This window comes from Sceloporus undulatus, chromosome 1 (assembly GCF_019175285.1).
Source record: "Sceloporus undulatus isolate JIND9_A2432 ecotype Alabama chromosome 1, SceUnd_v1.1, whole genome shotgun sequence".
Classification (NCBI taxonomy): Eukaryota; Metazoa; Chordata; class Lepidosauria; order Squamata; family Phrynosomatidae; genus Sceloporus; species Sceloporus undulatus.
Window position 1 is genome coordinate 267,084,210 of NC_056522.1, and position 24,432 is coordinate 267,108,641.

A 24,432-nucleotide genomic window follows, 5' to 3' on the forward strand; every position below is an offset into this window, starting at 1 on the left:
GCCATTTTGTTTTTTAAATATTTAATATCCTATTACTCAAGACACAAGGTGCATCTACACTAGAAATAATAAAGCTTGACACCACTTTAATTGCCATGTCTCCATCCTACAGAATCCTGCACCAGAACTCTTTGGCAGAAAAAGCTAAAGATCTTGTAAAACTACAAATCCCAGGATTCCATAGGTTGGAGCTGCAGCACTTAAAGTGGTATCAGACTGCATTATTTCTACAGTGTAAATTCATCCACACAGTTCCACCGTCTTTGCTGATGGCTTCCATGCCAATGGAGCAGTGAATCCACTCTGGTTTTCAATTTTAATTTTAATGGAGGTATCCAAATTGGTGGACCCAAATCCCAAAATAAATCCATTACCTTTAAAGTTTAGACTAAAACCCAATGGCATTGGAGCTGCTGCTGCATAGAAAGCAATTCCAAATAAACCTTTGCAGTGGGTTAGATCTGAACATTATCTACCTAAAGGGTAGAGATCATGTGGCCCTTAAGGTGTTGTTAAGACTGTAGCTCCCAGTTTTCTTCACGATTGGCTAAGCTGAGAAAGAGACTTGTTCCTACTGTAAAATTTGTTTATTTGGTGCTAAGAAAAAATAAGTCTGATAGGACATGGAAGAGAAATCAGAAGTACATTATAGCATTATGGGTAAAATGTTGCCTCTTTTGCTTAGGTCCTTGACAGAGCACTTGGTCTACATATGATCAGCTTCAGATTCTGCAACCAACAGCTAAGTTGGTGTAGGAAAGATTAGTTACTGAAATAAATCCATCATGGTTCTGATTCTTTATTTCTTCCTTATTGTTACTTGTGGCTGAAGATATACTTCTAACCCTTTCCTCACCACTTCATGTGCAAGTCTAATAGACCAAAGTTTTTTTTTTATGAAACCAAAATTGTCCCTGAAATCAGTGGATGTACTCCAGAACAAGTTCATGGGCAATTTTCAACCTGATCACTTTTAAGTGCTGATTTATACCCCTGACCAACTTTATGCTGTGATGTGATTTCAGATAATGCTATATTATGTACATGCACAGTTTGAAATCACGTGTGATAATGGCTTGAAAAACCAGTAGAATCTGCAGTTTTTAAGTCACATGATTCATCATGGTCCAACAAATGTGACTGTGTAGTTGAAATATACTTCTGAACATGTTATTACTTGCATATATGAGGAGACATCAGATATCATTTTGGTACACATTTGAATCCTTCCCTACATGATACTATTTTTCTACCTAAATGTAAAATATAGTTATATTGTGTATTATTTGTTAATAGAGATTATCATCATGGTTCCTCTTCTGAAACATACCAGGAATACCAGTACACTATGTGGATGTCTTTGGAATTTTTTGCATGTTCAGTTTAAATATGCCATTGAGTCTCTCAAGAATGGTTTGTGTTATGGATTAATGGTGTTACGATGGAAGAGGAAGAGGAAGGGGGAATGTAAATTGCATTGCCTAAATCCATTTGCTGATCTAGAGTAGATCCACTGGGTCAATGATATTTATGTAAGTGTTCTTACAAGCCTTTGACTACAACCTATGGCAACTCTATATCTTATGGGCTTCTTGGAAGATTTATTTATAGGAATTTTGCCATTGCTTTCCTTTAAGGCTGATAGATGTGACTTGTCCAAGGTCATCCAATGGGTTTCTCTGGCCAAGCAGGGATTCAAACTTGGATCTCTCAGAATCCCAGTCCAACACTGATATTACTACACTAGGCTGGCTACGATATATCAACTGATTCAGTGGGTCTCTTCTAGTTGATACTAGTGATTGGATTTATGACTGCATATCCAATATACATGGTGATTATGCAGACATTCCCTGACTTGTGAAAATACTCTTGCATTACGACCTGGGGATGATTAAGCATTCCTTTGCTTATGTATCCCATCATGAAACCTCCATACTGTTTCTTAACCACTTATTTTTTTTCATAATGACTTTGATGACTTGTTATGGTAAGCACCAGGGCTTTGGTGTCCTCCAAACCTCAGAGCATAATCCATCAAAATGGATACAGCCATTTTGATAACACATACAACCAATATATGGGGATGCCAATGGTTTCTTATAAAATTCCTCCTTTGTAAGTGCAGGAAAGGTGTGATGATTCAAAAAGGAAGGTCACAAAGAGATATATTTGGTTTCAAAACAATGATATGTACTCAGCATCATAAGTAATTCATAGAGGTAACTTGCTAGCCTGATATGTGACAAATGAAGGCAGTGTCTTCCAGAATTTACACTTTCCTGACTTTATCTGAGCCTTAATACAGAGATCAAATCCCCTTTAATGATGTTTGCTATGGGGTAAATTGTGTAAAGATGGTATTTCCAGACATGCACAGAAATAACTGATCTCATAAAGCATGAAACACAGACAAACAAAAGAATGGGTTGTTCCATATTCACATATTATTTGAAAAACAGAAGTCAGCCCTGTAGGATTTTTTTTTAGTAGAAATATGAACAGAAACTTCATATACAGATTGCTTGTAGTGGTGATTAGTACTCTAGAATGCATCTTTGACAGCAGTTTCTCAGAATGTTGTCTTTCTGTTGTGTTCACTCAGGTCTCGTTCAATCAGTGGAGCTTCATCTGGTCTATCCACCAGCCCCCTCAGCAGTCCAAGGGTAAGTAGGATTACTTGAAGATTAGAATCCCAACCTCTTTCTCAAGTGAACTAGGTGACATCTATTATTTCCTTCCATGATCTGATTGATGATTTTGTCAGTCAGGGTGTGATAAGGGAGTTATTTTCTGAAATTCACTGTACTGTTCATAAGTATTGGTATAGAGTCCCTCTTGGATCTGTGATACTCTCATTGCCTAAAGCATCATTTACCTAACATAGTGGCAACATGCAAGATCCTGTTGGAGAATTTATAGTATAATGATAAGAACATCTGCTGCTTATTATAAACCCATGGCAAAGCAGTGAACCATAAAAACTAGAGATACTGTGGGACCAAATAATAGATCTGAACAATGCTTGAGAAACAATGAACTCTAATCAACAGAGAAATCATACAAAATTGGATTAGGATGATCCACTATAGATAAAGAAGGCCCTTGGGTATAAAGCATAAAAAGGGAATCATGCAGGAGTAGTAAAAAAAATTGTGCAGCCCGAGGGAGAGCAGGGTGTCTGGGGTTGGTCATGTGGCATAGATTCTGATTGACAAGCAAATAATCTCACCCTTGCTTGCCTTTTCCCCACTTAACAGACAGTTTCAGTCTCTTACTGTCTTACAAAGTCTCTGAAAGAGACATTTCATGCCACTTTTAGTGACAAGTTCAACGTTTGCATGTGGTTTGCTTCTACCTGACTAGAATCTGCAAGTTAATCACCTTTTTGACACCCCACTGTGTCCACTATGGGCACTGACACAGTGTGAAACAGCTAAAGGAGCTCATCATTTTATTTCCAGCCTCTGGCACAAGAGCAAATTCACTTGCCACTCAGTGAAAACACAATTAAAGCTTCTTTAACATGAATGTGTTTTGCATAATTGTGCCTGTTTTCTTTGGTTTCTGTGCAGTAGCCCAGTTCTCTGTGGACTTTGATTTGTACTCTTCATCCCCAGGCCAAGAACAACCATGTTGGTCTTAATTTGGATACATCAGGCAGAGTTTTGATCAAGATTTGCAGATCTTATCTAAGACTGTATCTGACATACCTCTTCTGTTCCTTAGCAATATGATTTATTATTATTTAGGAGCAGGGAAGAAACAAACATACGCAAGGGGTTCTGTTAAGCTGTAACTTCTCAATGGATCAGCAGTGGTAGGAAATCTGAGCTATAAGTTAGAATTAAGCAAGTGATAAAAAATAATTAATAAAGCCAAGAATAATCTTGGATGACCCTTCTTGGGATTTACTATTAAACCCCAAATTGGCCATTGTTCCATGTTTTCCAGAAATACTTGGAAATATTACCATATCAGAACATGTTACCGTATCTGAACATGAATTTTGCTTTTGTACAGGCCAAAGTAGATGTGATACTAAACTCACCTCTTGAAGATATGTTTCTTTAAAACTGCTAATGGCCACTGTATGGCATAAAGTTTTATCAGGATTGTAGAAAGTGCTGCCCCTTTTTGTGCTGCCATAGGCCTGACAAAATCTTCTTCCTTCCACCATCTGCAAGGTACGCTATCATAGGCTGCATCAACACTGCAGAAATAATCCAGTTTGACACTATTTTAACTGCCATGGCTCAGTTCTGGAATTCTGTTACAAGAAACTATAGTTCCCAGAATTCCATAGCATTGAGCCATGACAGTTAAAGTGGTATCAAACCAATTTTTTTCTGTAATGAGGATGCAGCCATAGACTTCCTTCCTGTGGCCCTCCACATGGTGACTATTAACAGTTAAAAACCAATCATGAAGGAACAAATTTCAAGGACCAAACCTCAAATAAAAAAAATTAACTTCACAACTAGTTTGATCCTGTGTTGCCAAAATGTCAGATACTTGGTCATTTAAGACATTATCTGCTCTTAGTAAAGGCACTAAAACCAGTAGTAGTGTCCCATTATTATACAGAAGGCTAAAAGAAGAATGAAGTATAATTTTAATACATTAAAACCAGAATTTAATATAATTTAATGTGACTGCTATATAAGAAGATAAATATTTGGTTTTATGTGCATTCTGTACACGGAGAAAAGCCATATATAAATTACACATACACGCATGCACAAGCAAAGAAAATTGCTGTACATTCTTTGATGTCTTTCACAATGAAGACCAAATACAGTTTTATTGGTATGATTTTTCCAATCTATGCAATTTTTAACTTTATGAAAAGACATTACTTAGTTCAGTTTTTAGAATCAGTCTAACAGTATCTTTCCAAACAATATTGTTTTTCTTTCTAATTTAGTTTGACACCTGTTTGAAAGTTTCTTTCTTGAAATGTTCTTATCACTAAACCTGTCTAGCTTTAAAAAAAAAAAAAAAAAAAAAGACATGATCTCCTTTTCTCACTTGGTTTATGATAGATTGTGAATTGTTTATTTTAGTTTGTGTTTTTAATTACCCTTGATCAACCCTAGAATGGGATTCTGGGGCAGTATAATAACATTAAGCCGTGATTTAAAAGATGTAAACAACAGAATCAGGTTGTCTGACTATCCAGTGACTGAAGACGTAAGGGTAGTAGGGGGAATTTGCAAAGCAAACTTGTTTGGATGACCCTTCTTGGGATTTACTATTAAACCCCAAATTGGCCATTGTTCCATGTTTTTGTAAGATCTCATTTTTTAAAGCCTGGCAGAGAAATCTGGGTATCTCTGGATGGACAGCCAGGGGAAGAAGAGGGATGAACTGATACAGCCCCCTATTGTCTGTTCTGTCACTCATTCTACTTCTCTTTCACACACACAACAAACAGTCCATGCTACCATTTGGTAATACTTTGAAAGTGATGGAGAGAACAGACTTAAGTATTAAAGTGTGTGTCTCTGTCATCACCTGCTGCACACATATTGTTTTGATTTGCATTTCTTTGCTGCGTTTGATTGTAGCCATTTTGAATGGGGAGTGGGCAAGCTCAGCCTACATGCTAACATGTTGGTTTTCACTGCGACTTGAATGGTGACGCCTTCCCCTTCCTCAACTCCCTTCAGCCTTGTTCTTTGCTCTCTGTGAGACAGTCAGAACAACTCAGGGATGTGGCTCTCTCTTACAGCTTCTCTTCCCTTGCCCACCTTGTTGTTTTTCTTTTCTTTTCCTTCATGTTACTTTTGCTCTGTGGTTTTTCTTTGCTGACACATGGTTGGTTAAAACAATGAGGCTTGTTAGAAAACTGTTGGTTTTCACTGCCACCACTGCTGCTGCTGCTGTTGATTATGCTGTGTTCCCGGCTAACTGCATGTTTTTTTGTTTTTGTGTCTGTGTTTGTTTTTTGTTTCTTTGCAATCTCCTAACCCTACCCCTTCACCCTCACCTCCATATCTTGTACCTCTTTGTGATGTGGCACACCACTGCAACTCAAATGGGCTTTATTTCTCTGTTCACCCACTTTGTGTGTATGTGTGTGTGCGTTTTGCTTTTCTTGATGTGCATGGATACTCTCTGTGTGTGTATCTTGTAGCCTATCAGAAAATTTTTCATCCCCCCTCAGACTCCTGACCTCCCTTTCACCTCCCGCCCCCAAGTCTCCCTGGACTCCGATACGTGTAGGAATGCTTCCAGGCCCGGACATGTTCTGCAACCAAAGCCAGCACTTCAACCTAATCCAAAGACACAGACTTTACCATCCAAGAGTAAATTGGCTGAAAAACCACTCCAGTCTACCAAATCCAATCCACTCCCATCTGGCAATGCTATTGTCCCTGCTCCCCAGAATGCCCCGGCCCAAAACACTCAGGGCCGCCCACCTGTTCCTGGGTTTAGCCCACAGCTGGCTGTTCCTGCGGTGCAAACCAACCCTCTGTCTCCTGTTAGATTGCTCCCTTCTAGTACTGACCCAAGCACCAAATCTATCCCCATCATACAGGTCACCCCTCACCCCTCTCCAAGGGGCAGTCCCCTCCCTACCCCCAAGGGGACACCTGTCCATACGCCAAAGGAGAGCCCAGCAGGCACACCCAACCCTACGCCACCGTCCAGTCCCAGCATTGGAGGAATGCCCTGGAGAACACGGCTCAACTCAATCAAGAACAGCTTCCTGGGATCTCCTCGCTTCCACCGCCGGAAATTGCAAGGTACACCTGTCTGCTTCTCAAACATAGCAATTTAAGTTGACCAAGTAAAATCCTAGTACTGTACAGAGAACACTTGATAAGTAGATAGCAAAGAGAGAAAGTACTGGAAGGAAATCTGGAAGTCTTTGTGTCACTATTTATTTCTGTTCCTACCCTTGCTATTCAAACAATCAATGCCAGTTCTGATAGTGCCACTAATTATACACACACACACACACACACACACACACACACACATATTCCAAATATTTATTTTCTGTCCCTGAAATTGGGAAATCAACTTTAACTTTTTTTTCAGGAGGAAAAAAGTGTTAGGCTTTTGCAATCAACTGCTATTACGATACATGACAGAAGATGGATACTGCTAAAAAGCTAGATTGAATGAAGGAGAAGGATGTTAGGAATATATCTCCCACCACATTGTCTACAGGTTGGACACATGAACTGCAAAACACTGTTGTCTTAATGGAAAAGAGCATCCAAATGGCATTATATAGAAGTTGTACCTTAAACTCGTTCTTTGTATGGGTCTTTAAAAAAAAAGTGGGAATAATAAAGAAAGCTCAAAAAGCTAATTTTGATTTCAAGGTTACATATGTAGAGATGCTAGCTGCACCACTTACTGTCTCTGTTCTGTAGCCTTCATCATGAATTCAGCACTTGCGCCTCCATTATGGTCTAGTCTAGAGATTCCACTCTTGTTTCTGACCAGTACTATCCGCTGTGTTCAGTCATTGCATTCTATTGCAATACTTGTTGTCAGTGGCATCAACAGGCTTGGTGATACTCAGTGCGGAGAGGGGGGCTGCCAAGAGGGAAGCCCTGCCCTGTCCTCCCCTCCTGCTACTCTCCCCTGAGGGCCTCATCACTGGCCTGGGTCCCTCCCCAGCCTCAGCTTCCTCCTCAGGGTGAGAGCTAGGCCACTGGCGAAGACACAAGGGGTGCGCTTGCCCCTCTGTCACCCTTGTTGCCACCCTCCCAGGATGAGAGCTGGGCTGGCAGCAAAAACATGAGGAACATGCCCGTCCCTTTGTCACTGCAGCAGGAGGGCCCCACTAGGTGTTACCTCTCTTCTGGAGTGTCAGCTGGTGTAGTCCAAACACCCAACACCTGGCCAATGATGCCACTTCTTGTTGTATGAGACCCTCAGGTCCTATGATTGCCAATTCAAAGATATATGTTATGTGGAAGAAGAGTCAGTACATCTACCTTCATTAATTTTGCTTCTTTCTGCTCTGAGCACATGCCTATTTTTTTAAAAAAAATAAAGATGTCTTCAGGTTCACCTGAGGCATGGCTTTTAGAAAGACAGAAAAACACTTATGCAAAAATGGGCTGCATCAAATTATTTTATGGCATCAGTTTTCTTTTCCTTGGGAGGAAAAAAAAATCCCCTACATTGTAATCAAGATGAAGGCAGGCAATGCACTTATGTTTTGAAAAAAGAATGCTTTTAATTTATTGATAGGATGACTAGGATTTATGAAGGATTCCAGATGGCTGTTAGTCTAGAAGAACCAAAATTATGGAACAGACATTCTCACTAAGCTCTAACATTTGCTATGCATTCCAGCAGATTCTTTCTCTTTTGCTTCCTTTGTTCCAAGTATATTTCCACCTAGCTACAGACCTTCAGTCTGCTTTTACTCAGCCAAAATATAGTATCCGAAACATAGAAAAGAAGGATTGTGTCTATGGACTTTGATGAATATAGCAGGAAGCAATGTTCACTACTATACATTACATGCAACAGTCTATATTCTTTCTGAGGCATAAGTGTGGGAATACATAGATGTGGTGATGGCCATTTCTTATCTAAGGGACAGATACCATCACCAAAGCTTCTTAGCATTCACAGTTCATAGAAACAGGTACAGAGAGAGACAGGAAAGTAAGCAAATTAAGGTTCTGTATGGTCCAGAAGGACCAAAGATTTATATACCCTCGATGGAGGAATTGAGCTATATAGACTGTGCCTTCAGACTGATTGTATCCATACACACTTACACACCTTGGGCATTTACCAGCAAGTGCTATAACTTTGTCCTATGCAGTAATATAAGTACAGTCGGCCCTTCTTATACACGGATTTTTTATACACGGATTCAAGCATACACGGTTTGAAAATGTTCCAAAAAAGTATAAATTTACCTTGATTTTCCATTTTTTATAAGGGACACCATTTTGCAATGTCATTATATTTAATGGGACTTGAGCATACATGGATTTTGTTATACACGGGGGATCTTGGAACCAAACCCCAGCGTATAACAAGGGTCCACTGTATGGGTTTATCAGCATCTATCCCTCTGTTCATCAAAGATAACTGATTCAACTTCCTGATGGAAACTGCTCGTCCAAGAGTCCAACAATATAAGGAATCATGTCTTCAATCCACATTTAACTGAAGTTTTTGTAAAATTATCACAACTTAGTTTTAACTGAGATGTTTTATGTGTGACTATCAAAAAATGTCTTCCTACAACAGCCCAACAATCTTTTCAGTTATGTCACCACTGTATTTAAGTAACAGGCAAAAATGATATTTATCCATATTCATGGAATACACTAAGTACTTTAAGGCTGAGCTTCCTTTCAAGTCAAGGCAAGTCATGATCTGAAATCCATTTGGTTCCAGGGAGAGGGCTGCCTGTAGCAGACTGACACATCAATCTGGAATTTTTTTTCCCCTAATCCAAGATTGTTCCCCCCCCCAATGGAAAAGGCTATAGAAGGACATACTGTACAATATGTTTTCAGTTGAAGAAAACTTACAAAAGGTGCTATTTGTTGTTTTCTATTGTTCGTAATAAATTGATAAACTATAATTGGAAATCCATTTCCTGATTCAAAACTGGTTAAAGTACATGGCCAGAAAATTCCCAAAGAGCAGCATTCCATCTCATTTGTACAATTGCTTCTTCTGTGCTGGAATACAAACTGCTAATATGAGGCAAACATCATATTCTCTGTTTCAAGGGAGAGAGGTAAAAATATCTAATTTTCAGATTTTCCAAGTAATCAGGCTGCTGCAGGCTAAATGTGCATGTACTAAATATTAGATTTCAAAATGTTACAGCACTGGCATCACTATTTTAACAACTTTTTAATGATGTTTTAGTGGTCCAACAATGGTACATTTTAAATTATATATTAATATCACCATTACTAAGCGGGTAAGGTGGTAGATCTAGATAGGTAGATGCAGCATAATGATAAGGCTATAAGATGCTCTAAGAGCTTAGTCCTACTATAATATTTCATTATATAAGTACTCATATCATTCACATATGAATACAGGATCAGTACAGACTGAGGGGTAAGACAAGCAATTACAAATTAAAACAAGTGTGATGTACTTGAGATATATGCATAATGAATTATGATCCCACATTTCATTATACTGAACGTGAAGAGGAATAAAAGAGGCTTTATTTCCTCCCTTCCCTCTTCTTCTCCCTTTTTTCTGTTTGTCTGTGTTTGCATATACAGTACCTACGCCAGAAGAGATGTCCAATTTAACTCCAGAATCTTCCCCAGAGTAAGTATTTCATGATATGTGTTAATATAATTACCAATTAGGCTCTTTCATGTTTAACATACTGTCAGAGAGGAGAAAGATATTCTATACCCAGCCTTTTTTAATAACTGATTTCATATCACCCAGATTATACCATGTTATGGACAGGGTATTGAAGCAGCTAATTGTATGAACAGAGATACTGTTATGCCAAACAAATTTGTTGTTGTTAGCTGCCTTCAAGTCAACTTCAACTTACAGTTACCTTATGAATGAGAGACCTCCAAGTCACCCTATTCTCAACAGCCTTGCTCAGGTCTTGCAGATTCAGGGCTGTTACTTCCCTTATTGAGTCTATCCATCTGTTGTCTTCCTTTTTTCCTACTTCCCCTAATTTTACCAAACATTATCATTTTTTCCTGTGAGTTATGTCTTCTCATGATACGGCCAAAGTATGAGAGCCTCAGTTTAGTAAAACAGTTTATAGAAACAATGCCTTTCAGTAAATTAGCTGCAGTAGTTCAGGGAAACAAATGATCTCTGATGTGTCTGATTAAGATAAAAAACATCATTTCTGACTCTTAAAAGAGGTGTTAGTCAAATATTCATAAAAATACAAACTTTTTTATTTCAAGTGTTTATTTATTTATTTAAAATATTTATATATCACCCCTTGGTTCACCAGGGCCTTAGAAGCAATGCAAAACTAATAAAAACATTCAAAACATTAAATGTATTGTTAACTGCCATCATATCAGCTTCCACTTAGGGTGACCCTATGAATGAGAAACCTCTAAGTCCCCCTACATCCAATGAGGTCTTACAGACTTAGGGCCATGGCTTCTTTGATTCAGTCTAGCCAACTGTAATCGGGACTTCCTCTTTTCCTGCTGCCTTCTGCCTTGCCAAGCATTATTGTCTTTCCTAGTGAGTCATACCTTCTCATAATAGGTTCAAAATACAACAAGCTTAGTCATCTTGGCTTCTAGGGAGAGTTCAGGCTTCATTTTCTCTAGGACCCATTTACCTTTCCATTTTAGCAGTCTGTGGTAGCTGTAGGACTCTTCTCCATGAAATAAACATTAGATTCATAGATGGAAATACCTTCAGAACAATCTAAAATACATCTCTAAATTTCTCAGAAGATGCCAGCCAAAGCTGCTGGTAAAACGTCGGGAATAAACTTTTCTAGAACATGGCCTCATAGCCTGAAAAACCCACAAAAACTACGGATGCCGACCATGAAAGCCTTCGACTTCACATCCTTAAAATCATTTAAAACCAGTCAATTGAAACAGCAGAAAAATTTCAAGGACCAAAGGCCATGCAAAACATCATCATTTTAGCTGCCCTCAGGAAAGTCGGAAGAGATAGAAACATTCTAACTTCCTTTGGCAGGGAATTTCAGTGTCAGGGTTTTGCTGCAGAGACATTCTGTCACGTAGTTTATCGCACCGGGGTTAAAACGTTCCCCGGTGCGTTCTAACGTGCACGTGCGGGGCCGCGCACGGAGCATGATGGGAACCCGATGGGGCCCAGAATGCTATTTTTCCACACAGCAGAATGCTGCAGTCACCGCCGGGCGATCCTATCTCGTTCCCATGGAGTTCCAGAGGGTGCCATTTCTGGGAACACTTTGAAACAGTTCCCAGAAATGGTGCCCTCTGGAACTCCATGGGAACGCGATGGGAACGCCCGGCGGTGACTGCGGCATTCCACTGTGCGGAAAAATAGCGTCGTGGGCCCCATCAGGTTCCCATTATGCTCCGTGCGCGGCCCCGCGTGTGCACGTTAGAACGCACTGGGGAATGTTTTAACCCCAGTGCGATAAACATCATGTACACACTAATCTAGCCTTGTGGGGTGTCAGGACACACAATAGGACACCACTTGGGATCTCAAAGTTTGGGCAGGTTCCTATGGGAGAAGGTGGTTTTTCAGGTATCTTGGCCGCAACCATTTAGGACTTTGCAGGTCAAAACCAGCACCTTGAATTTTGCTCAGAATCAAAGAGCAGTTCTTGCAAGACCGGTGTTATGTGTTCTCTAAAACACACACATGCATGCATTGTAGCTTCCACACTCTTTTCAGATCCACATGGAGAACATTACAGTAGTGCAATTGGGAGCTAACTAAGAAAAGGGCATGGCTGACACACAAGGGTATGCTTGGCTAGCACAACCACCTGGCCTTCCAGATGCTGGGTCCAAGAGTGCCCCCAAGATATAAACATTAGATCTATACCTAATATTTCAAAAAGTCCCCTATCATCAAGACAGCCCAAAAGGATACATGATTATTGGTATCGGATGCTGCTGAGAGATCATTGTGCTATGTGGAAGGGTCCCAGATCTTGTGCCTCTCTTTGGAATATGTGGGGCAACTAGCTTTGAAATATAAAGCATCCTTACATTGTTCACAACAATGTCCTGTAGGTTATGACTCAAGACAGTGTAATCCATACTATAAAGAGTGTAGGAATAGAAGTTGCTGTACCCTTTCAAAAGAGCTACTGCTTGGAAGAGCAAATAAAATAGCATCCGGACATATAGATGACCTTTATTTCAGTTATTTCCACCATAAAATGGGACCAAAGTACATTTAATGAAAAGGTACCTGTAAAATTACACATGTCTAAATGCTTTTTAAAAATACCTTGTTGAAAGCAGTTCTCTAAAAACTCTCTTTCAAAGCACAAGAAGAGCACAGTGGACATTTACATTTTCTGTTGTTTGCACAGCTTCTTTTGTTAACTCTCTGGTCCCCACTAACCTGGTGACTGAAATTATCTGACATTTGGTTGGACCCAGGAGATCTCCTAATCTGAGATGAAAGCTGTCTAGAACGTGCTCAGAGAACAGGCAGGATATAAATGTTTCAAAATAAACAAATATGTTACCTTTATTGTTGATGGTGCTGCAGACAGAAGCATAAAAGAAATAGCAGAAAATAAAATGGACCACTTTTGTCAGATTTGTTAAGAAGAATCTTGAGTTCCCTCCCTCTCACCCACCCACCCACCTAACCTCCTTCCTTCCTTCCTTCCTTCCTTTTTTTCTCTGCTTCTTTTTCTGCCATGATCCTTTCTTTCTCTTTTTTCCTCTATATGTGGGCTACCCTCCCCCCTTCTATCTGATTTACGTCTGTGATCTCCTGTGAGTGTGCTGACTTCCCTCCAAAAACTCACACAACTCACTTTCCCTTTAAGAACTGCTGGGTGGAAGTAAAGCTGCCTTAGTAGGCAGTTTGGATGCAACTCAAGGCCTAAGGCTCTTTCCCCCTTTACAATATAATTGCTGAATTAATGAGTTCAATTGGATGGCACCCTGCAGTAAACATAATAAAAGCTGTAAAAAATAATGAACTGCATTTTTATTTCAACCATCAAGGCCTCGGCGCTCTGTGGTCTCTTTGGAGTTTTGTATTGTTTCTGCAGGAGAACACTTACTGACCCCCATGACTGATATGTTATATAAATGTATTTCCTTTTTCTGTTGCTGTATCTTTTAATGAATCTAATTCATTTAACAGTTCTGATGACTGGATATTATACCTTGACATGTCTAGGTAATGTGTATCATTTTATTTGTGGGCAAGTCTAGATCACTTAATAGAAGTTAAACTGATAGGCCCACATCCCCTTCTGGTGTAAAGCAGCATGACTCCATCTGCTTTTTAAACTTCTGAATAACTTCATAATGAATTTTAAAAATCTACAGTCCTCCAAATTACAAAGGTATTTATTCTTAACTAATAATGAACTGGCAACTCCATTATAAACATGCTCATATTATCAAGACTTGTTCATACAGCTTTTTCTGGGAGGTTATATGGAGCAGGAAAAGAGAACTGTGGCTGTTGGTATGTCCCTACTGTCTTATCCATACCAGCTCTAGTCCCCATCTTCTACACACTGAAGGAGCACATCTGTAGAATGGAAATCTATGTGCATATATTCCCCTAGGAACCAAAATCTTTGAGTGGAGACAGTTTACTCATGTAGAGGAGTTTCTTTTCTACAAACATGTCCTACAACTTCTGGAACAGCCAGAGAGGAAAGCCCAGTGAGCATGATACCTCTCTTCAATCTGATAATAATCATGTGGATTTAATAACCAAACAAATCTAATATTTTGTATTGCTTCCTATACCATCCTCTTAACATATTCTGAGATCATTGCATTACTTTCTTTCCAAAGCATCCAGTTAAAATGGATATCCAATCCAGCCAAGATGACTTCTCCACGTTTATCATTTGCTGGATTAGGAGTCACTGCAAGTGTACATTTGATTGCTTCCAACTTGCAATGATTCTTTGTTTTGCTTCTATTCAAATATGCGCCCCCTTTGACACAGTTAGTAACATGCAAATGTTTTTAAAGAATGGCTAGTTGCCTCAGGACATAATGCACAATCTCTACCTTAATATTTATCTGCTGGTGGAGGAGAATCAAAGATAAAAATCTGTACAAATACCCTGTAACTATGACCCTCCAAACTTCTTGGTCAACTTCATCATGTCATATGCTTCTGTGTTTTCACTTTCTTGGGGCATGGGCCATATTCTTATGTGGCATTTTAAGACCCAAAGATGGGGCATCCAAGAATTACAATAAAAAGCCAGTATGTTAATAAATGTTTCGTCATGTTTTTAAAATGCAAACACATTTTGTAATCTCAGCATTTCTGGAGGGTACCAAGTTGAAGAAGCCTAATATGTAAGATTATAGACACAGGGGGGAAATGCTCTGAGATACCTATCTTTGAGCACGAACCAATGGAATCAAGAGTTGTTTCATTTATTTCAAAGTTTCTATTTGCTATCATCCTCAAATATATATATATATATATATATATATATATATATATATATATATTGCTGTTTTTTTTTTTTTTTAAATGCCATGTGTGCCAGAAGATGGAGCAATGTTGATTTGCAGCAGGCCTTCAATTCAACAAAGTCCTGAATCATCAGACTTGTTGAATTGGGCTGTATGTATGTGTCCTCTAGGGTTCTGACTTAGAACTGATCCCATAGGGGCCCATAGAAACTCCTTGTTGTAGAAGCTAGAGCCTCAAATAGTAAATTAGAATGTGTACGCCCTCCTGAAAGTTTGTTTTAGCAAAAATCAAAAGTGAGAAAATTCTGTTTAATTCCATGGAATTATATACAATAACATTTAGTTCCCATTGTCTACAGTATTAGATAGGGTTTGGACTCTCTCCAGTGTGTCTTTCTCCCTACCAGTTGCTTAAAGAACCTTTCCCATGGAGCTGGAGAGTACATGTGTGCATATACACACATGCTTCTGCTGTTTATTGAGGTCACTTTTTTCTATCCACTTCCTACCTTTGGGTGATAAAGTACAATGTCTTCCTCTGTATCCTCAGGCTACCTTGTGCCTGATTGTGCCTGGTTCGAATCCGCCTGGTTCCCACTTGGTCTGAATCAATTTATTTCCAAATAAATCAATTCAGCGCAAGAAACACCCCATTTTACCAGCATCTTTTTTGATGCTGATTAAATGGGTAAAAATGGGTAAAAACCATGGCCCTCCTTTCCGAATAGCTTCAGCGATTCAAATTAAGTGGGAACCGTGGTGGTTTAAACCAGATCATTTGGAATCACAACCCAGTTTAAACCATAGTGGGAATTAGGCCATAGGTTATTCACTTAAAACTTCAGAATTTGTCTCTCTTCATAATTAAATAGCAGCATTTCCTGTGCCTCCTTGCTTTGCAGATCTAAATGAGATATAATAACAGAAGCAGAAAGAAAAGTATTGGTTTGTGCACCATCACAAGATTCCTGTGCTACAAACAGTTACAAGCTCCAGTGTATCCCTGACTCCAGCAACCTTTGTTCTAGAAGGTCATTCGAGAAATAAAATTTAGCAAACACTATGTACTTTCTCATTTCTTTCACAAAATTTGGATTTCAGTCTTTAAACACCTACTTTTCAGTTACAACTGATTTCAGTTACATCTTTTTTCAGATTGAAGCACCATTTTCGGCCCCAATGGTTATGTATATATCCTTTCTGTCTCAGGGGGGAAAATCAAGAATTTTTACTTTGAAGAAATGGTCTTCAATATTTTAAAGTTAAATCTCGTCCCTTTAATAGCTTTATTAGATAAGGAAAAAAATCAATCTAATCCAGTTCTGTGGTTTAGTTAGTTGGTAGCATTTTTGAAAGAAAATAATTTTTCAGTTAAAATTTGTATGTTGTTATGTAAGAAAGTTGGCATGTGCTTCTTGCACTGTGCATATAACAACATGACTTACTGTGCAGTCTGTGTACCTGCAGTGGAAAAATAAATTTAATTAATTAATTGCATGTCTCTATGGGGAAAAATCACATATGAAGTGGACATAAAGGTTAATATAAGACAAAAGAAATTAAACTGATTAGAAGATGGATATCTGCATTAATATCTAATCAACAAAGGTTTTTAATATATAAGACATATGGAGTCATTGTGATATGTTCAGGAATGACACAAGTAACTCAACATGTAATATCTTTTCCTGCTCTAGGCCAAGCGTCTTAACGACCTGCTTAAATGAGTGGCCTTTTCTCTTTACTGTTCCCCATGCTTATCTTTGGCTTATAGAGAGCAATAGCTGCTTATGAATATTTTAGTGAGTTGTGCTTTCTCGCCCCATTCTCACAAAGACACAGTGAAAGATTAAGGCAATTGTGACTGTTTTCTTTTTCTTTGCTAGTCAGACAAGCTGACAGAGATAAATACTTCCCTTTTTCCTTTTTTTAAAAATCATGCTTTTAAAGAGAGACTAGTTTTATTTGGGTTATACGATTGTTGATTAAATAACCACATGGGTAGATAATTGTAAAGGACTGTCAATGAGACTGTCAGTGACCACTGTAAAAGATGGGATTTTTAGAGTGTCAAATAGCAAATTCTATTACTGTGTGGAGAACCTGTAGAATGGTCAAATGTTCATGGGCTGTTGTATGTGGTGTGTCTTTAAACCAGCTTTTCTCATTGGAGTTACTCAGATGTGGGAGACTTCAACTCAAAACATCATCCCCAGTCAATATGGGCAGTGTACCAAACATCTGGACAGTACCACGTTAGAGAAAGCGGATACAAATTTGACATACATAAAGGAAGTTACCAACATCCTTACTGAGGTTGTTGGTGAACTATATGAAGTTGTTTCACAGCTATATCAATTACTGCCTTTTCTCTTCTAGATTCAACTGAACAGTACCTAGTCTTCTCTTTCTGACTGTACCATGCTGTTGTAGTAAAGCCACATGAATCACAAGGATGTTTTCTATACCTGAGCAAATATGACTCCTTGACACCATGAATTATATCAACATGTAGCTCATCTAGTTGGCTGATTACAATGATTTTCTGTTGGTTGCCTAATGTTTCTCTCCTCTAAATTTTCTCTTTGCTTTCTGTTTCTTTCTCTCTCCTTCTCCATTTCCTGATTGGATTAGACTTGCCAAAAAATCCTGGTTTGGTAACTTTATCAACTTAGAGAAAGAAGAACAGATCTTCGTAGTTATTAAGGACAAACCACTGAGTTCTATCAAAGCGGATATAGTTCATGCATTCCTCTCGGTAAGTACTTGAAATTGTAGAGATCACTGGAATAAGTGAAATTTGACATACTTATTCATCCTCTTTTTCCAATGATATTTTGATTTCTTCCACAAGACTGCTTTTTAAAACTGGTGCAGCATTGAAAGTAGAGTTAAGGACTGGTTCTCTGTGATATTAATAAAACACTATATTCCCTTAGCAGTCCAGTAATATTCCCTTACAATGCAAGATGCCTCTGTATTTTACTCTGAAATTAGTCTGATTCAGGCAAAGTCCTATTTGCTCTTCAATTTAATGTTGTTTTCCCCCTGCTCCTTTGAAGCAGCTTTGGCTTCTTAATTTCTGCCCTTTTGCATTATTTATCCTGTTCACTTGTATAGCTATAGCATTCCTTAATTGTTAGGTCCTGCTTCATAAAGAGAAAAATTACTTATCTGTTTCATATTTTCAGTCAGAACAATTGCTCATTAATTTTCCTTTCCTTTTTTTTATAATCCTAATTGTGCAATTGTGCATTTAATTAAAAAGCCAGAATCTAAGCAACAGAAGCTACTTCGGACCAGTGGGGAATCCAGACCAGTTTGAGGGAGGAAATTATACAGGAGTCTTTGCATGTTTTTATTCATGTATCACATTTGCATGGCTAATTCCAACTAATCCAGCCTTCATTGCCATCATTATCAGCACTATTTTCATTCTGGAATAATTTAGGAAATTTAAAGTACTATGAGCTAGGTCTGTAACAACTGTGGTAGTTTAAATTTCCTAAATTATTCCAGAATGAAAATAGTGCTGATAATGATGGCAGTGAAGGAGGATCAATTGGAACTAGCCATGCATAGTGTGATATCTGACTCTTTATTTAAAGGAAATTTAAAGTACCGTGGGTTAGTTCCCTATATACCCAAAAGGCACAAGATCCCATCCAACCTAGGAGGCTAAGCTGGGTGAGCTCTGGCTATTTCTTGCATAGGAAACCACAAATGAATACTTGGTGGTGTAAGCTATATTTTAGATCAGTGATTCCCAAAGTGGGTGGTATGCGTGCCCCCTGAGGGCAGTGGAAGGATCCAGGGGGGCAGTGAGGTGGAAAGTGGGAAATAGGAGGGTGGTGAGGGGAAAATTTTTATTTTTTATTATTTTTATTTTTAAAAGGAGGTGGCAGGGGGCTTTCAGTCAAAGTATTGATGTGCAGGAAAGACAAGGGGGAACCAGCGGTCTTTAGGACCATGGTGAGGATGAGGATTGCATTAAAGCTATTTTCAGGGTCCCCAGAAAACGACCACACAGCCTCACTTATCACTTTGTGTGGTGGTGTCTCCTACTCTTTGCCTGTGCATGTGAGTTCACTCCCTTACCGGTGTCTTTTGCTAGTAGTGACAGTTGGAAAACTCTCATGAAGCTTGGGCACAGGGCATCACTTCTATGGGTCAGGGAAGCATCATTTTGGGACAGACTGGAGCAAACAGTTAGAACACATGGTGATGGGAGAGGAGTGGCAACAAAAGGGAGCTTTCAAATTTGGGAAACTGCTTAAGCTTTGTGAATTTAGCTGAGACTTGGCTAGCACACTGGAGTTGCACTGGAGTTGATAGCCCTGTTTAAATACTTGAAGGGATGTCATATTGAGGAGGGAGCTAACTTGTTTTCTGCTGCTCCAGAGACTAGGACCCAGAGCAATGGATGCAAGCTACAGGAAAAGAAGAGTTTCTTCCTGATGTTTCACCAGCATCTGTGGCTGGCATCTTCAGAGAATGCTTGCCTGGAAAGGAATTGGGTATGTATACACTGTGTGACCCTGGGAAGGCAGGGGTGATTTGCATGTGTCTTGTTCTGTTGCTAATAGCAGGTTCAGGCTGGGAGGGTCTGCAAAGGAGGATTAGTGTCTGCTTGATTAGTGCTTATTGTCTGCTGGGAAACCCCTGACCCTGGGAGATTTCTCATTTGCATTTGTTGAGGCTTCAGCTTGCTATTTTTCAGGACTGGTAACCAAACCTTCTTTACTTTAAGGGTTTTCTCTTTCCTGTTGAATTTATCCAGGTGTTTGTGGAAACACAACAGAAAAGAAGAAACCCTTAAAATAAACAAGGTTTGGCTACCAGTCCTGAAAAATAGCAAGATAAAGACTCAACAGATGCAAATGAGAAATCTTCCAGGGTCAGGGGTTTCCCAGCAGACAATGAGCACTAATCAAGCAGACACTAATCCTCCTTTGCAGACCCTCCCACCCTGAGGCCTGCCATTAGCAACAGAACAAGACACATGCAAATCGCCCCTGCCTTCCCAGGGTCACACAGTATATATATATATATACCCAATTCCTTTCCAAGCAAGCATTCCCTGAAGATGTCAGCTACAAATGCTGGCAAAATGTCAGGAAGAAACTCTTCTAGAACATGGCCACATAGCCCCCCCAAAAAACCCACAAAAACTATGGATGCCAGCCATGAAAGCCTTTGACTCCATACAGGAAAAGAGATTCCACCTCAACATTAGGAGGAACTTTCTGACAGTAAGGGCTGTTCGACAGTGGAACCAACTCCCTTGGAGTGTAGTGGAGTCTCCTTCCTTAGACATCTTTAAACAAAGGCTGGATGGCCATCTGTTGTGGATGCTTTGATTTAGAGTTCCTGCATGGCAGGGGGTTGCACTGGATGGCCCTCGTGGTCTCTTCCAACTCTATTATTCTATGATTCTATGCACTGCTGTGCCTACTTTCTTTCATTAGATAGGCTGAGAAGAGGTAGCAGAAGAAACAATTTTTGTGGGAGAGTGTACACTTAAAGCTGTGTGGGGAAGACATGTCTCCAGGGAAGGAGTATCTGTGCTCTATTCTTAAAAAGAGTTCTTTGTCGTGTTTAATATAAACATGCCTATTGTTCATAGCTAATCTGTCAGAAAATTCCTCCTAATGTTGAGGTGGAATCTCTTAAATGTCCTACATTTTGGGCTAAATTTTATCCTACATTTTGTCCCAGTTTTTAGTAGAAAATTATGGCAACCCTACCTCTGGAACATAGTGGAAGACTTCAGGGAAAATTGGAATTAGCAAATAAATAAATAAATAAATAAAAATTCTTCCTCTCTTTCAGCAGAAGTGAAAGAAAGTAACCCTTTCATTTGTTGAATGCTATGTTAGGATCCAGCCTCCCATCGTGTTTTATTCTAAAAGGCTAACCTTTTAATCTCCTTTTTCTCAGACAACAACCACCTCTTCTCTGCCATTGTTAATTTCTGACACTATTTTTATGTGTTCCTTCCTTGCCCAGATTTGTCAGACTCAGAGATTGCTTTCTTATTATAATTTCCTTAAGAAATAATATTAAAAGATGAATATATTTACATATATTTTTCAAATTTCTGCAACATAATTTATAACTGGCTTCAGGATGGGCTACAGAGTTGAAACTACCATGGTTGCCTTAGTCAGTGGTCTCCTTCTGGGCATCAACAGGGGAAGTGTGACCCTGTTGGTGCTCTTGGACCTCTCAGCAGTCTTTGATACCATTGACCATGGTATCCTTCTGGAACGCTTGAGAGAGTTGGGATATGGGGGCACTGCATTGCAGTGCTTCCATTCCTACTTCTCGGGCAAGTTCCAGATGGTGATGCTGGGAGACAGTTACTCCTCTAAAAGGGAGTTAAAATCTGGCGTCCCTCAGGGTGCCAGTCTGTCTCACATGCTGTTCAACATTTACATGAAACCGCTGGGTGAGATCATCCTGAGACATGGGGCAGAGTGTTACCAGTACGCTGATGACACCCAAATATGTTTCTCTATGTCTCTGACTGCTGCAGTGACTAAAGATGACATCTCTCCTCTGAATGAGGGAAAACAAACTCAGGTTGAATCCAGAGAAAACGGAGGTACTGGTGATAGGAAGCCCTGGCCTGCGGAAGGAGTTTTGTCAACTGGTCCTGGACAGGGTCACACTTTCACTAAAGGATTGTGTTTGCAGTTTGGGAGTGCTCCTGGACTCCTCCCTCCAGTTGTCATCTCAAGTGGAGGCGACGGTCAGGAGCACCTGTTACCAAGTTCGGTTGACACACCAGCTGTGTCCCTACCTGGACCAGGGAGACCTTGAAGCATTGGTACATGCGCTGATAACCTCTCGTCTTGATTTCTGCAATGCGCTCTACATGGGGCTACCCTTGTGCCAAGTTTGGAAGCTTCAGTTGATCCAAAATATGGCAGCTAGACTGGTCACCGGTACATCGAGGTTTGACCATATAGCACCAGTATTAAAAAATCTTCACTGGCTGCCGATCATCTTCCAGGTGCAGTGCAAGGTGTTGGTTATCACCTTTAAAGCCCTATATGGCTTGGGCCCAGGCTACTTGCAGGAACGCTTCTCCCTATATAGTCTGCCCTGCATTCTCAGAATGTCTGAGAAGCACTTACTACAGACATGTAACACCAGATTGGTGTCCACTTCCCAAAGGACCTTTGTCTCAATCGCTCCAAAAGGAGATCCATTGTAATACTACCTTAGATGCTTTTAAGAAAGCTATTAAAATGGATTTCTTCTAGCGGGCCTTTCCCATCTGATTCTATATAAGCAGTCTACCCACCTAGCCTCCCCTATTGCTGCCATTGGTCCCCATCTTCTTCCTTAGAAAATGATATCTTCTTGCCAAAGTTTACCCATATTTTAAGGAATTTGCTTGGAATGGTTTTAGCGTAGTTAATTGTTTAATCTCTCTTTATGTATTGTTTATGTTTTTATGATGGGGGAGGGTTGGGATATGGGGTTGTTTCTTTGTTTGATTGTAATTTTAACTGTATCATGTTTTATCCTTATACTGTTGGAATCCACTTTGATTCCTTGCAAAAAAGCAGAATATAAATCAATTGTATTATTATTATTATTATTATTATTATTAATTCAGCTATATTCTGAACAAGACTGCATATAAGATCACTTAGGCTAAAATAGTGGCGCAATTTGTTTACCATCCCAACTAGTAGATAATTCTTTCCCACTTCTGAATACCCAAAGAGTCTCCTTTTGTGATATGTTGTGCAAGTCAAAATGAACTTTAGGGATTCATTTGAGCAGAAAGGGAATGGAGAAGTAAAATGTGAATGTAAATGTGAAACCAATCAGTTCCATTGCATTACTAAACTCTTTATAGTGCATTTTAGCACTTATAGAAAACTCTCATGTACCCTTTTTCAGTCCCAGTAGCCCAATACTCTACCCACACCAAGTAAATGAGGGAGATAAATTAACTACAGGAACAACTATGGTGAAGAAAGAAAGAAAGAAGTAAAACAACCCCAGAATGGCTGGCATTGAAGCAGATGAGGATGTGGACTTATTACCATTGAATTTTCAAAAAAGAAAAATGCATGACTGAGATTCAGCTGAAGTTCTTTACTGCTAGTTTTATCCCCCCAAAAAATTAATTTCTGCATTTTTAAAGAATCTGCAATGTTATTTATTGATCTTCCATTAAAAAAAAAAGAAAATCCCACAAGCTATGTATCTTTCCACTTTTCAAATTCTAAATAAAAAGAAGCAGTTTTTGAAGAGGCCATGGGTCTTACAATGGTACCAGGAATTTATTTCTTTTAATATCATTTTCTTTTCTCTAGATTCCCAGTCTTAGTCATAGTGTCATCTCTCAGACAAGCTTCCGTGCAGAGTACAAGTCCACAGGAGGCCCTGCTGTCTTTCAGAAGCCAGTAAAATTCCAAGTGGATATAACATACACAGAAGGTGGGGAGGCCCAGAAAGAGAATGGGATCTACTCAGTCACTTTCACGCTTTTATCAGGTAAGTGCCACCAACTTGCTGTCTGTATTCAGGAACATAAGCATAACCATACCACTAAAGACTCCCTGGAATGGAGTTGATTTCTTCAACAGATAACAGCATTTCATATATACAAAAATGTCAAAATGTTGTTTAGGTTGTCATAAATACGCATTATACATTACACTAACACTGGAAGTCAGTAACCATATATTGTAGCCCACCAGAGGCTCAATAAATCTGTTTTTGCTCTCTGCCTGAGAATGCAAATTAGAAGAATTGTCAAGGACCCAACAGACCATATACTTGATTGGCAATGGTTGGAGTAGAGTGCAATACCACTATATGCAATTTTAGGCAGCCAATAGCTGTGATCCAGCCAGCTTCTGTTCAAGTGGATTTATCAGATTTAGTTCAGAAATCTCAATTCCCCCCCACACACCCCCACCCCCCGCCAACTCTTTAAACTTATCCGGTTTCTTTTTCCTCTCCCATTTCTTTGGGCAGTGATTACTGGTATCAAGTATTCATCATATCATCATGGGTGATGATGCATCATACTGGCTTGCTTTAAAACAAGGGAAAGGCTATGGATATAGATTGTTATTACACATAGTATTACTGTGTTGAAAGGACTTGAGTTATACAAGATCAAAGAGACTAAGCAATTGTCACTTAAGAAAGAATCGTTGTTTGATCTGAGCAAGTTGAGAAAAAGTGGAGCATTTAATACAGCAATCAGGTAGACAACTGAATGAGAGTTCTTGGTATGGAGGGAAAGTGGAATATCTGGTAAGTCTGAAAGGAGATATGATGCTAT

General features: G+C 39.3%; 1 protein-coding gene across 14 annotated transcripts in view; it reads left to right on the forward strand.

Annotated features, from left to right (window-relative positions):
• Positions 1-24,432, forward strand: part of BRSK2 (BR serine/threonine kinase 2) — a 520,033-nt gene that overhangs the window by 473,484 nt on the left and 22,117 nt on the right. For 9 of the 14 annotated variants that reach the window (XM_042478053.1, XM_042478062.1, XM_042478000.1 and 6 more), the window contains 5 exons: positions 2,606-2,666; positions 6,140-6,752; positions 10,245-10,293; positions 17,748-17,871; positions 23,453-23,633. In XM_042478053.1, coding sequence (XP_042333987.1) covers positions 2,606-2,666; positions 6,140-6,752; positions 10,245-10,293; positions 17,748-17,871; positions 23,453-23,633 — 1,028 coding nt within the window. The remainder of the gene's footprint in view (positions 1-2,605; positions 2,667-6,139; positions 6,753-10,244; positions 10,294-17,747; positions 17,872-23,452; positions 23,634-24,432) is intronic. The other 5 variants (XM_042478080.1, XM_042478088.1, XM_042478117.1 and 2 more) reach the window with 1 other exon arrangement.